Source organism: Mauremys mutica, unplaced genomic scaffold (assembly GCF_020497125.1).
Source record: "Mauremys mutica isolate MM-2020 ecotype Southern unplaced genomic scaffold, ASM2049712v1 001107F_np12_obj, whole genome shotgun sequence".
Classification (NCBI taxonomy): domain Eukaryota; kingdom Metazoa; phylum Chordata; order Testudines; family Geoemydidae; genus Mauremys; species Mauremys mutica.
In genome coordinates this window covers 58266-70930 of record NW_025423119.1, presented here as the reverse complement: position 1 = coordinate 70930, position 12665 = coordinate 58266, and the positions used below count along the sequence as shown (strand labels likewise).

General features: G+C 69.2%; 1 protein-coding gene across 8 annotated transcripts; it reads left to right on the top strand.

Moving 5' to 3' along the window:
* Positions 1-54: 54 nt before the first annotated feature.
* On the top strand, positions 55-11352 carry LOC123357850 (HAUS augmin-like complex subunit 7). 8 transcript variants are annotated; one of them, XM_045000787.1, is made up of 11 exons: positions 2389-2394; positions 4436-4545; positions 4803-4918; positions 6590-6657; positions 7549-7610; positions 8240-8349; positions 9090-9248; positions 9817-9913; positions 10596-10814; positions 10993-11095; positions 11186-11352. In XM_045000787.1, the coding sequence occupies exons 2-11, from the start codon at positions 4504-4506 to the stop codon at positions 11254-11256; spliced, it is 1047 nt and encodes a 348-aa protein (XP_044856722.1). In that variant the 5' UTR covers positions 2389-2394; positions 4436-4503; the 3' UTR covers positions 11257-11352. The 8 variants fall into 8 exon arrangements, with proteins under 8 accessions (XP_044856725.1, XP_044856721.1, XP_044856724.1 ...); XM_045000786.1 differs by lacking the exons at positions 2389-2394; positions 4436-4545 and adding an exon at positions 58-1789; XM_045000785.1 differs by lacking the exon at positions 2389-2394 and having other exon boundaries at positions 4376-4545; positions 9093-9248.
* The last annotated feature ends 1313 nt before the right edge of the window (positions 11353-12665 follow it).

The window sequence follows — 12665 nt, the reverse complement described above, 5'->3', positions numbered from 1 at the left end:
ACCCCCCATGAGCCCCATGGCTAATCTAGGCGTCGGTGGGGTTACCAGGGGATATGTGGCTAACCTAGGCCTTGGCAGGACGCTAGAACCTGCGGGGATGAATCTAGACCTGCCTTTTCTGGGATCTGTGCTCTGGAGCCAGGTCTGGAACCTGCAGCTCTGGAATAGGGACCCAGAAGCTGCAATTAACTTCCTTGTTTGCACTTTTGGTTCCGGAACTACAAGGAAAATAAAACCCAGTGAAGTCATGCTGGAGCCTAGAACTCTTCGCTCTACAGATGGGAGCTTGAATGCCATGCCACGTCTGGAACCTGGACCTCTAGAATTCAGCGGTGCCCCAGAGCCATTGCAGAACCATCAGAACGTGAACCTGGAACCTGCATCAACTATCTTGTTTGGACATTTGGTTCTAGAGGTTCAATTAGGAGAATATTAAGCCAGTAAACGATCATGCTGGAGCATAGAACGTGCAGCTATAGAGGCAGATTAAGAAATCTTGACTGCTAATGCCATGTCTGCAATCTGGGCCTCTAGAATGGGGGAGATCAGCTGCACCTAGAATCTGATTGCACCAGAACTACCATTTCAAAACCACATGCGAGATCTGGAACCTGAAGCTCTGGAACCAGGATGTGGAACCAACAATTGTCTGCCTTGTTTGAGCCAGTAGTTCTAGAGCCATAATAAGAGTTAGAAACCACCAAGGTGGAGTCTAGAACCTGCAGTTCTAGAAGTGGATTAAGGAATCTACAGAACCAGGTCTGCAATATGCATCTCTAAAACAAAGACAGAGGACCTATATTAACTGCCTTCTTTTGCTCTAAAGCAACAGTGAGAGTTATAAGACACTGAGCTACCATTCCACAATCTAGATCCTGCAGCTCTAGATGTGGGTGAAGGAATCCCCATTAGCCAGTGCCAGGTCTGGAACAGCAGTTCTGGAACCAGGATCCAGAGCCAACATTTACCTGCCTTGTTGAGACCTTTTGGTTCTAAAGCTACCAATCTACTATGATGGAACCTACAAGCTACAGCCCTAGAACCATGTTCAGGATTCTCCAGTGCCAGGTCTGGGACCTGTAGCCAGGATTGGTGATCCACCCTATCTAGAACCTTATTGCTTGAGCATTATCCTTTAAAAGCCATGTGGGCCAGGTTTGGAACCTCCCTGGCTATACAACAAAGCTAGAGAATGCCCATCTTGTTTGGACCATTGGTTCTAGAGCCACCATGAGAGTAATAATCATGCCAGAGTCTAGAACCGGCAGATCTCGAAGTGGGTCGAGTGATCTCCAGTGCCAGGTCTGGAACCTGGGCCCTAGAACAAGGATCCAGAGCCCAGTCGCCTGCCTTGCTGGTCTCTTTTGGTTCTAGAGCCAGTTAGGCTACGCTGCTGGAGTCTAGAACTTGCAGCTCCAGAAGTTGAATCAGGACACTTCCCCATCAGACCTCACCGCAATGCCTACACTGGAATGTCACCCCGAGACTGAACGCTGACCTGGACCACGTCCAGCCATGTGCTCGTGGGTTTTGAACAACTGGATTGGAACTGGGGCTAGTTGGCAACTCTAGAACCAGTTCTCAGTAGGGTTCCCGGCCTGAAAACCAGATTGTGTTGCGGTGGGTTTGCAGCAGAGACCTGGGAGCCAGGAAAGAACGGTGTCCGTCTGTCCATCCCTGCTGGAGGAGCTGTCCCATGGGTGTCCCCACGTACGTGTCCCTGCTGGAGGAGAGGAACCCTGGCGTGTCTCTGCCGGAGGGGATGTGCCATGCGTGTGTGTGTGTTCAGGTGCCAGACAGTCACACTGATCCTCACTAGCCGATGCTTGGGCCCGTGGCTGGGGGGGGGGGGGGTTGTTTTTTCACTGTTCTAACACTTCCCCCCACCTAGTGCAGCAGACGTGCTGTTGTCGGGGTGTCCAGGGGCTGTGAAGGGGGGGCGGGGCTGGGAACCAGCAGGGACAATAAAGCTGGACTTAAACCCCCTCTTCCTGCAGTGTTTTCCAGCAGGGGATTCTTCTCCCCAGCACAGGACTCCTGGGTTCTCTCCCGGCTCTGGGAGGGGAGTGGGGGCTGGTGGTTACAGCAGGGGGGGGCTGGGAGCCAGGACTCCTGGGTTCTCTCCTGGCTCCGGGAGCAGAGTGGGGCTGGTGGGTCAGAACCTCACTTTTCCCCTAGCAGAGGCCATGGCCAGTTTCTCGCTGGGCCTTGGCTGTGGGTGGGGATCAAGCTGGGGATCAGTCCCTGGAGCCTGCCCCGGGGGAGGGAACCTGTATCAGGCCTTTTCCCCCTTCCCTGAGCAGCCCCCCATCCCCATCCATCCTGCAGCTTCCCTTCCCAGCACCGCCCTTCCCCTGCGCAGCCAGCTGCGTCCGGAGCTGGGGGAGCAGAACTGTGAGATTTGCCCTGGAGTCAGGGCTGGGCGCTGGGGGGCACCGGGCGGAGGGCTCGGCAGGGGGCGCTGGGCCAGGTGTTTGGCAGGGGGTGCTCGTCGGCAGGGTGGGGAGCACTCTCTCCTGGCAGGCAGGGCTGGGTGCTGGGGGGCACCGGCTGGGGGGCTTGGTGGGGGGGCAGGGGGAGCTCTCCCCTGGAGTCAGGGCTGGGCGCTGGGGGGCACCGGGCGGAGGGCTCGGCGGGGGGCGCTGGGCCAGGTGTTTGGCAGGGGGTGCTCGTTGGTGGGGTGGGGGGCAATCTCTCCTGGCAGGCAGGGCTGGGTGCTGGGGGGCACCGGCTGGGGGGCTCGGCGGGGGGGCAGGGGGAGCTCTCCCCTGGTGGGCAGGGCTGGGCGCTGGGGGGCACCGGGCGGAGGGCTCGGCGGGGGGCGCTGGGCCAGGTGTTTGGCAGGGGGTGCTCGTCGGCAGGGTGGGGGGCACTCTCTCCTGGCAGGCAGGGCTGGGTGCTGGGGGGCACCGGCGGGGGGGCTCGGCGGGGGGGCAGGGGGAGCTCTCCCCTGGAGTCAGGGCTGGGCGCTGGGGGGCACCGGGCGGAGGACTCGGCGGGGGGCGCTGGGCCAGGTGTTTGGCAGGGGGTGCTCGTCGGCAGGGTGGGGGGCACTCTCTCCTGGCAGGCAGGTCTGGGTGCTGGGGGGCACCGGCGGGGGGGCTCGGCGGGGGGGCAGGGGGAGCTCTCCCCTGGCGGGCAGGGCTGGGCGCTGGGGGGCACCGGGCGGAGGGCTCGGCGGGGGGCGCTGGGCCAGGTGTTTGGCAGGGGGTGCTCGTTGGCGGGTGGGGGGCACTCTCTCCTGGCAGGCAGGGCTGGGTGCTGGGGGGCACCGGCTGGGGGGCTCGGCGGGGGGGCAGGGGGAGCTCTCCTCTGGAGTCAGGGCTGGGTGCTGGGGGGCACCGGGCGGAGGACTCGGCGGGGGGCGCTGGGCCAGGTGTTTGGCAGGGGGTGCTCGTTGGCGGGGTGGGGGGCACTCTCTCCTGTCAGGCAGGGCTGGGTGCGGGGGGGCACCGGCGGGGGGGCTCGGTGGGGGGGCAGGGGGAGCTCTCCTCTGGCGGGCAGGGCTGGGTGCTGGGGGGCACCGGCTGGGGGCTCGGCGGGGGGGCAGGGGGAGCTCTCCTCTGGCGGGCAGGGCTGGGTGCTGGGGGGCACCGGCTGGGGGCTCGGCGGGGGGGCAGGGGGAGCTCTCCTCTGGCGGGCAGGGCTGGGCACTGGGGGGCTCGGCGGGGGGCGCTCTCCCCTGGCCAAATCTCCCCTGACTTCCCATCCAGCCTGGAAGAGCCACAGGCCCCCCCCAGTGCCCCCCTCCTGCAGCGCCTCCGGCTTCCTGCCTTTGTGAGCAGAGGAAACGCTGCTTCCTCTGAGCCCATGGACCGGCCCCCCCGGCCAGAGGGGGGAGGGGCTAACGGCAAGAGCTGCCTGGCACAGCCCCCCCCCCCATGCTGCGGACTCTGCGCCCTGCTAATAACACCACCCCTAACCTTCACCCGGCCCCGCCCCCTTACCCCGCGCCGATAACCTTAACCCGGCCCCGCCCCCTTAACCTGCGCCGATAACCTTAACCCGGCCCCGCCCCCTTACCCCGCGCCGATAACCTTAACCCGGCCCTGATAACCTTAACCCGGCCCGCCTCTTCATCCCGCCCTGCTACCCTTCACCTGGCCCCGCCCCCTTACCCCACACCGGTAACCTTAACCCGGCCCCGCCCCCTTAACCTGCACCGATAACCTGAACCTGGCCCCGCCCCCTTACCCCGCGCCGATAACCTTAACCCGGCCCCGCCCCTTCACCCGGCCCTGCTAACCTTAACCCGGCCCCGCCCCCTTACCCCGCGATGATAACCTTAACCCGGCCCCGCCCCCAACCTTAACCCAGCCCCGGCCCTTCACCCCGCCCCGATAATCGTCACCCGGCCCCGCCCCTCTCTGCACAGTGGAGCGGGATAGGAAAGGGGCGTGGCTTTCGTGACGCCATCAGCCAATGACCGCTGCAGGTCAGTGTGAGTGGCAGCTGCGCTGGCCAATTGGAGCGGGGCTCAGCGCTACGCGGGCTGCAGGAAAGATGGCAGCGCTCGCGGCAGCCTCGGTGTATGAGCAACTGAAGGTACCGAGCGGGACCATCGCACCCGGAGGGGGAAGGGGGCGCCGGGCGGAACCATCACACCTCCGGGGGGAGGGGGGCGCCGGGTGGGACCATCGCACCTGGGTGAGTCCATTGTGCCGAGGAGGGTTGTCGGGCGGGACCATCGCACCTAGTGGGGGTAGGGGGGTGCTGGGCGGGAGGATCACACGGGGGGCCAGGCGGGCGGAACCATTGTGCCGTGGTGGGGGGGAGCCATCTGACCCCCTGTGTCCCCCCAGGAGCTGCGCTGCCCCCTGCTGGACGGAGTTTTCCTGGCCGAGCCTGGGGCGGCCCTGGGGCTCCTCTGCGCCCCCTCGGCCCAGCGCCTGGAGCTGCTGGCCTGGCTCTGCGCCCGGTACCGGACCCCCCCGAGACCCCCCTCAGCGCCTCCCCCAGCGCCCCCGGGCCCCCCCCGAGACCCCCCTTAGCGCCTCCCCCAGCGCCCCCGGGCCCCGTACCCGGGACCCCCCTAGTGCCCCCCCGGGACCCCCCTAGTGCCCCCCCGGGACCCCCCCTAGTGCCCCCCCGACCCCCCCAGCGCCCCCCCGGGACCCCCCCTAGTGCCCCCCCGAGACCCCCCTTAGCGCCTCCCCCAGCGCCTCCCCCAGACCCCCCCAGCGCCCCGTACCTGGGACCCCCCCCAGTGCCCCCGGGCCCCCCCCGAGACCCCCCTCAGCGCCGCCCCCCGCGCCCCCGGGCCCCCCCCCGAGACCCCCCTTCGCGCCTCCCCCAGCGCCCCGGGCCCCGTACCCGGGACCCCCCTAGTGCCCCCCCGGGACCCCCCCTAGTGCCCCCCGGGACCCCCCTAGTGCCACCCCGACCCCCCCAGCGCCCCCCCGGGACCCCCCCTAGTGCCCCCGCGAGACCCCCCTTAGCGCCTCCCCCAGCGCCTCCCCCAGACCCCCCCAGCGCCCCGTACCTGGGACCCCCCCCCAGTGCCCCCGGGCCCCCCCCGAGACCCCCCTCAGCGCCTCCCCCAGCGCCCCGTACCCGGGACCCCCCTAGTGCCCCCCGGGGCCCCCCCCAAGACCCCCCTTAGCGCCTCCCCCAGCGCCCACCCCCGCGCCCCGTACCCGGGACCCCCCCTACTGCCCCCCCCACCCGCCCAGTGCCCCGCAGTGACCCCCCCTAGTGCCCCCCCGACCCCGCCAGCGCCTGGAGCTGCTGGCCTGGCTCTGCGCCCGGTACCGGACCCCCCGAGACCCCCCTTAGCTCCTCCCCAGCGCCCCCCCAGACCCCCCCAGCGCCCCGTACCCGGGACCCCCCCTAGTGCCCCCTGGGCCCCCCCCCGAGACCCCCCTTAGCGCCTCCCCTAGTGCCCCCCCGGGACTCCCCCTAGTGCCCCCCGACCCCCCCCCGCGCCCCGTACCCGGGACCCCCCTAGTGCCCCCCCAGGGACTCCCCCTAGCGCCCCCCCAGCGCCCCCTGGGACCCCCCTAGTGCCACCCTAGTGCCCGGTACCGGAACCCCCGAGACCCCCCTTAGCGCCTCCCCCAGACCCCCCCCAGCGCCCCGTACCCGGGACCCCCCCTAGTGCCCCCCCAAGACCCCCCTTAGCGCCTCCCCCAGCGCCCCGTACCCGGGACCCCCCCTTAGTGCCCCCCCGGGTCCCCCCCTAGTGCCCCCCTAGTGCCTGGTACCAGACCCCCCGAGACCCCCCAGCGCCCCTCCGGGACCCCCCTATTGCCCCCCGGGCCCCCCCCGAGACCCCCCTTAGCGCCTCCCCTAGCGCCCCCCGGGACTCCCGCTAGTGCCCCCAGACCCCCCAGCTCCCGGTACCTGGGACCCCCCCAGCGCCCCCCCAGGATCCCCTTAGTGCCCCCGGGATTCTCCTAGAGCCCCCCCAGACCTCCCTCCCAGTACCTGGGACACCCCCAGTGCCCCCCTGGGACCTCCCTAGCACCCCCCAGCGCCCCCCGGGACCCCCCTTAGCTCCCCAGGGCGAAGCGGGGGGTGAATTGCCCAGAGCTGGGCTGGGCACGTCAGCCTGGCTCCTGCGGTGACGCTTTCTCCCCCTGGCCCCCAGAGCGAACCCCCCCCTCCGGGAGCGATTCGCCACCCTCACGGACTCGCAGACGGAGGAGAAAACTCAAGGTGTGTCCAGCTCAACCCAGAGCTGCCCATGTATGAGGGCTGACCCCCCTCCAAGCCCCCAGAGACCCCCGTCCCCTCCCAAAGCCGGGAAAGAACCCAGGAGTCCTGGCTCCCAGCGCCGCCCCCTGCTCTAACCACCAGCCCCCCCTCCCCTCCCAGAGCTGGGGGGAGAACCCAGGAGTCCTGGCTCCCAGCCCCCCTGTAACCCCCCAGCCCCCCCTCCCCTCCCAGAGCTGGGGGGAGAACCCAGGAGTCCTGGCTCCCAGCCCCGCCCCCCAGCTCTAACCCACCAGCCCCCCCTCCCCTCCCAGAGCTGGGGGGAGAACCCAGGAGTCCTGGCTCCCCGCCCCCCTCTAACCCCCCAGTCCCCCCTCCCCTCCCAGAGCTGGGGAGAGAACCCAGGAGTCCTGGCTCCCAGCCCCCCTGTAACCCCCCAGCCCCCACTCCCCTCCTAGAGCTGGGGGGAGAACCCAGGAGTCCTGGCTCCCAGCCCCGCCCCCCAGCTCTAACCAACCAGCCCCCACTCCCCTCCCAGAGCTGGGGAGAGAACCCAGGAGTCCTGGCTCCCAGCCCCCCTGTAACCCCCCAGCCCCCACTCCCCTCCAAGAGCTGGGGGGAGAACCCAGGAGTCCTGGCTCCCAGCCCCCCTCTAACCCCCCCAGCCCCCACTCCCCTCCCAGAGCTGGGGGGAGAACCCAGGAGTCCTGGCTCCCAGCCCCGCCCCCCAGCTCTAACCCACCAGCCCCCCCTCCCCTCCCAGAGCTGGGGGGAGAACCGAGGAGTCCTGGCTCCCAGCCCCCTGCTCTGGATTTTACCACCAGGCCCCAGCCCAGGGGCGGGGCAGGCCCGTCCCAGCGTGAGGGTTTCACTGGCTCTGTTCTCTCCTGACAGAAATGGCCAAACTGGGCTCCGACCTGCTGCTGTGTCGATCCGAGGAGCTCGATCTCATTAAGGTGTTGGAGTCTAGGATAGCCCGGACGCCTGGGTTCTCTCCCGGCTCTGGGAGGGGAGGGAGGCTGGGAGCCCGGACGCCTGGGTTCTCTCCCGGCTCTGGGAGGGGAGGGAGGCTGGGAGCCCGGACGCCTGGGTTCTCTCCCGGCTCTGGGAGGGGAGGGAGGCTGGGAGCCCGGACGCCTGGGTTCTCCCCCGGCTCTGGGAGGGGAGGGGGCCTGGGAGCCCGGACTCCTGGGTTCTCTCCCGGCTCTGGGAGGGGAGGGGGGGCTGGGAGCCAGGACGCCTGGGTTCTCTCCCGGCTCTGGGGGGGGAGGGGGGCTGGGAGCCCGGACGCCTGGGTTCTCTCCCGGCTCTGAGAGGGGAGGGGGCCTGGGAGCCCGGACGCCTGGGTTCTCTCCCGGCTCTGGGAGGGGAGGGGGCCTGGGAGCCCGGACGCCTGGGTTCTCTCCCGGCTCTGGGAGGAGAGGGGGGCTGGGAGCCCGGACGCCTGGGTTCTCTCCCGGCTCTGGGAGGGGATGGGGGCTGGGAGCCCGGACGCCTGGGTTCTCTCCTGGCTCTGGGAGGGGAGGGGAGGGGAGTGGCGTAGCAGCGAGCTGCAGGGGGCGCTCTCACCACCATCTCTCTGCAGGGAGAGGCCAGTGCCGAGCGGCAGCTCCGGTTCATGGAGCAGCTGCTGGATGTGATCCGGTACCTGGACGCCATCACTGGGACGGACTCTGGGGACTCGACCACCTCCAGGTCCAGGGGGCCTGCGCGCTGCAAGCTCTGGGGGGTGTCTGCGGGGGGCTCTCCTCTGGCAGGCAGTGCTGGGCGCTAGGGGGTGCTGTGCTGCGGGGGGGCACTAGGGGGTGCTCCAGCCTACAAGCCCCCCCTCTCCTCCCACAGCCAGGAGAGAACCCAGGCGTTCGGGTTCCCAGCCCCCCCTTCTCTGACCCACCAGCTCCCACTCCCCTCCCAGAGCCGGGAGAGAACCCAGGAGTCCTGGCTCCCAGCCCCCCAGCCCGAGCCAGGGAGGGAACCCAGGAGTCCTGGCTCCCAGCCCCCCCGCCCCGAGCCAGGGAGGGAACCCAGGAGTCCTGGCTCCCAGCCCCCCCGCCCGAGCCAGGGAGGGAACCCAGGAGTCCTGGCTCCCAGCCCCCCCGCCTGAGCCAGGGAGGGAACCCAGGAGTCCTGGCTCCCAGCCCCCCAGCCCGAGCCAGGGAGGGAACCCAGGAGTCCTGGCTCCCAGCCCCCCCGCCCGAGCCAGGGAGGGAACCCAGGAGTCCTGGCTCCCAGCCCCCCAGCCCGAGCCAGGGAGGGAACCCAGGAGTCCTGGCTCCCAGCCCCCCAGCCCGAGCCAGGGAGGGAACCCAGGAGTCCTGGCTCCCAGCCCCCCAGCCCGAGCCAGGGAGGGAACCCAGGAGTCCTGGCTCCCAGCCCCCCCGCCCGAGCCAGGGAGGGAACCCAGGAGTCCTGGCTGACCCTGCCTGTCCCTGCAGCAGGGAGGAGTCGCTCCGGGGGGCGGCGAGGAGGAATGAGGAGTTCCTGCGCGAGGTCTTCTCCAGCCCCAGCTTGCCGGCCTTGCTGGCCCCCAGCCTGCCCCCCTGCACCGCCGACATCAAGCCCCTGCTGCTGGAGGAGCCAGCCCCCCACACGAGGTTTGTCCCCTCCACCGACCACCCTCCCCAGCCAAGGCTGGGCCCTGCCCCCATCCTGCTCCATGGAGATTTCCTCTCTGCTAACTCTGCCAGTTCCTCTCCCAGAGGTCTGGAGAGAACCCAGGAGTCCTGGCTCCCAGCCCCCACTCCCCTCCCAGAGCCAGAGAGAGAACCCAGGAGTCCTGGCTCCCAGCCCCCACTCCCCTCCCAGAGCCAGAGAGAGAACCCAGGAGTCCTGGCTCCCAGCCCCCACTCCCCTCCCAGAGCCAGAGAGAGAACCCAGGAGTCCTGGCTCCCAGCCCCCACTCCCCTCCCAGAGCCAGAGAGAGAACCCAGGAGTCCTGGCTCCCAGCCCCCACTCCCCTCCCAGAGCCAGAGAGAGAACCCAGGAGTCCTGGCTCCCAGCCCCCACTCCCCTCCCAGAGCCAGAGAGAGAACCCAGGAGTCCTGGCTCCCAGCGCCCCCTGCTCTAACGCACCAGCCCCCGCTCCCGTCCCTGAGCTGGGCAGAGAACCCAGGCGTCCGGGCTCCCTGCTGCGTGCTGTAACCACCCCCCGTTTCTCCGAAGGAGCCGGCTGTCAGGGAGATCCAGTGGGAAGACGCTGGCTGAGCTCTCCAGGACCCTGGAGGAGGCGAACGCCACACTGGAGCGGCTGAGCGCAGAGGTGGGCTCGCTGGGGGGGGAGCCGAGACTTCTGGGGGAACCGTACATCCGGGAACAGAGTGAGATCCCTGTGCACTCTGGGTAGGGACTCAGAACCAGGACGCCTGGGTTCTCTCCCCGGCTCCGTCAGCGGAGGGGGGCTGGTGGGTTGAAGCGCAGGGGCTGGGAGCCAGGACTCCTGGGTTCTCTCCCCAGCTCCGGGAGGGGAGGGAGGCTGGGAGCCAGGACTCCTGGGTTCTCTCCCCGGCTCCGGGAGGGGAGCGGGGCTGGGAGCCAGGACTCCTGGGTTCTCTCCCCGGCTCCCGGAGGGGAGGCGGGGCTGGGAGCCAGGACTCCTGGGTTCTCTCCCCGGCTCTGGGAGGGGATGGGGGGCTGGTGGTTGGAGCAGGGGGGCTGGGAGCCAGGACTCCTGGGTTCTCTCCCTGGCTCTGGGAGGGGAGCGGGGCTGGGAGCCAGGACTCCTGGGTTCTCTCCCCAGTTCTAGGAGGGGAGTGGGGGGCTGGGAGCCAGGACTCCTGGGTTCTCTCCCCAGCTCCCGGAGGGGAGGGGGGCTGGGAGCCAGGACTCCTGGGTTCTCTCCCCGGCTCCCGGAGGGGAGGCGGGGCTGGGAGCCAGGACTCCTGGGTTCTCTGCTGGCCAAGGGAGCCCTGTGGGGCACCCGGACTGACCCCCGTTCCCCACAGGGCTCCTCCCTGCGGGGGGGCGCGGAGCCCCTGGACCCTGGCCTGGCCTTGCAGACCCTGGCGCTGGCGGCCTGCGACTCGCACCAGCTGATGGGGGCCTTCGGGCAGGTGTACGAGACGGAGCTGCGGGAACACTGCGGCCGCGGCCCCGCCCCACAGCTCAGCCCCTGTGGGCCCCTGGCCCAGCAGCTGCACCAGGCCCTCACCCTCTGCACCCAGGTACTGAGGGGGCTGGGGAGGCGCTAGCCACGCCCCTAGGGGCGGGGCCCTTTGACCGAGCAATATGGGGAGGGGCGGAGCTACAGGAGAAGGGGCGTGGTCTCTATGGGTCCCCCTCCAGGTGGGTGGAAGGGGAGGGTCCATGGGGCCAGGGTCTCACCCCCAGAGCCTCCCCCAGGGGCTGCAGGCGCTGGCCCAGCTGAGCGACACCTCGGAGCAGGTGGTGCAGACGGCGGAGCGGAGACACGGCGACGAAGGCACCGGCCCCCCAGCGACGCTGCGTAAGTTGCCCCAGAGCAGGCAGAGAACCCAGGCGTCCGGGCGGGGCTGGGGGGCAGCTGCTGAACTGACGTGAATTGTTTCTGTTCCAGCCGCGAAGATGGAGGAGCTGCGCCGGCGCTACCAGGCCCGCCTGGCCGCTGCCGGGGGGCTGCCGGGGTGACCCCAGGACTGGGCTGGGGGGCTGCAGGGCCCCCATCCCACAAGGGAGCTGCTGTCCCGCTGTTCCTGGGATAATAAAAGAGTCATTAATTATCAACTACTGGTAACGATCCCAGCTCGCCCCCCCGTGCGGAGCCTGCCCCCCCCCCCAACTGAGGTTTGGGCCCCCCTGGGCGGTTCCTGCCCCCAAGGAGCTCACTCTGACAGATCATCGTTCCCCTTTCCCAGCCAGGGAAACTGAGGCAGGGCCAGGAAGGGAACCCAGGTGTCCTGCAGCTCTGCTCCTCGCCCCGCCCCCGCTTCGAGATCCCTGCATGTCTGTGTCTGACCAGCAGGGGGAGCCAGAGACCACAGCGGCTCCCCTCCCCCCCCCCCCCCCATGGGCAGGGCCCGCTCAAGTCCCAGCCCCAGTTCGGACACTAGAGGGCGCTCAGCTGTAGGGAGCCTGCGTAAGCAGCCGGACGCCTGGGTTCTCTCCCGGCTCGGGGAGGGGAGGGGGGGTCTGGGAGCCAGGACTCCTGGGTTCTCTCCCGGCTCTGGGAGGAAGGGGGGTCTGGGAGCCAGGACTCCTGGGTTCTCTCCCGGCTCGGGGAGGGGAGTGGGGGCTGGGAGCCCGGATGCCTGGGTTCTCTCCCGGCTCGGGGAGGAAGGGGGGTCTGGGAGCCAGGACTCCTGGGTTCTCTCCCGGCTCGGGGAGGGGAGGGGGGGGCTGGGAGCCCGGACTCCTGGGTTCTCTCCCGGCTCGGGGAGGAAGGGGGGTCTGGGAGCCAGGACTCCTGGGTTCTCTCCCGGCTCGGGGAGGGGAGTGGGGGCTGGGAGCCCGGATGCCTGGGTTCTATTTCTGGCACGGGGAGGGAGCAGGGCGCTGGCGGGGGCTAGAATCTCTGCCCTAGAAGGAAGCGGCTCCAGCCTGGGGCCGTGTTTACAGGGAGCCACCATGACTCAGCTCTGAGCCGAATTCCTCTGCCCTGGGAGCGAAGGGGGGGGGAGCTGGGTAGGATCACTGAGCCAGAGCCCCATGCTGGGAAACTGAGGCACAGGGACCCCCCACTCCCCTCCCAGAGCCCCCTGGAAAGAGAACCCAGGAGTCCTGGCTCCCCCCCTTCCCCCCCCGGCTCGGCTCTCGGCAGCAGAGGGTGGGAGCCGTATTCACCCCCTGGGCCCGGGTGGGTGAGGCTTCCTGGGAGGAGCCCAAACCACACGAGGGGCTGGGGCCGGCCCCACCCTGCCGGGTTTCTCACTTCCCCAGTGAGACCGGGCGGCGGCTTCACAGGTCCTGCCTCTGGCTCCCCACAGCCTGAGAGAGAACCCAGGAGTCCTGGGGTCCCCCCACCCCACTGCTCTAACCACCAGCCTCCCTCCCTGAGCTGGGCAGAGAACCCAGGAGTCCTGGGGTCCCCCCACCCCACT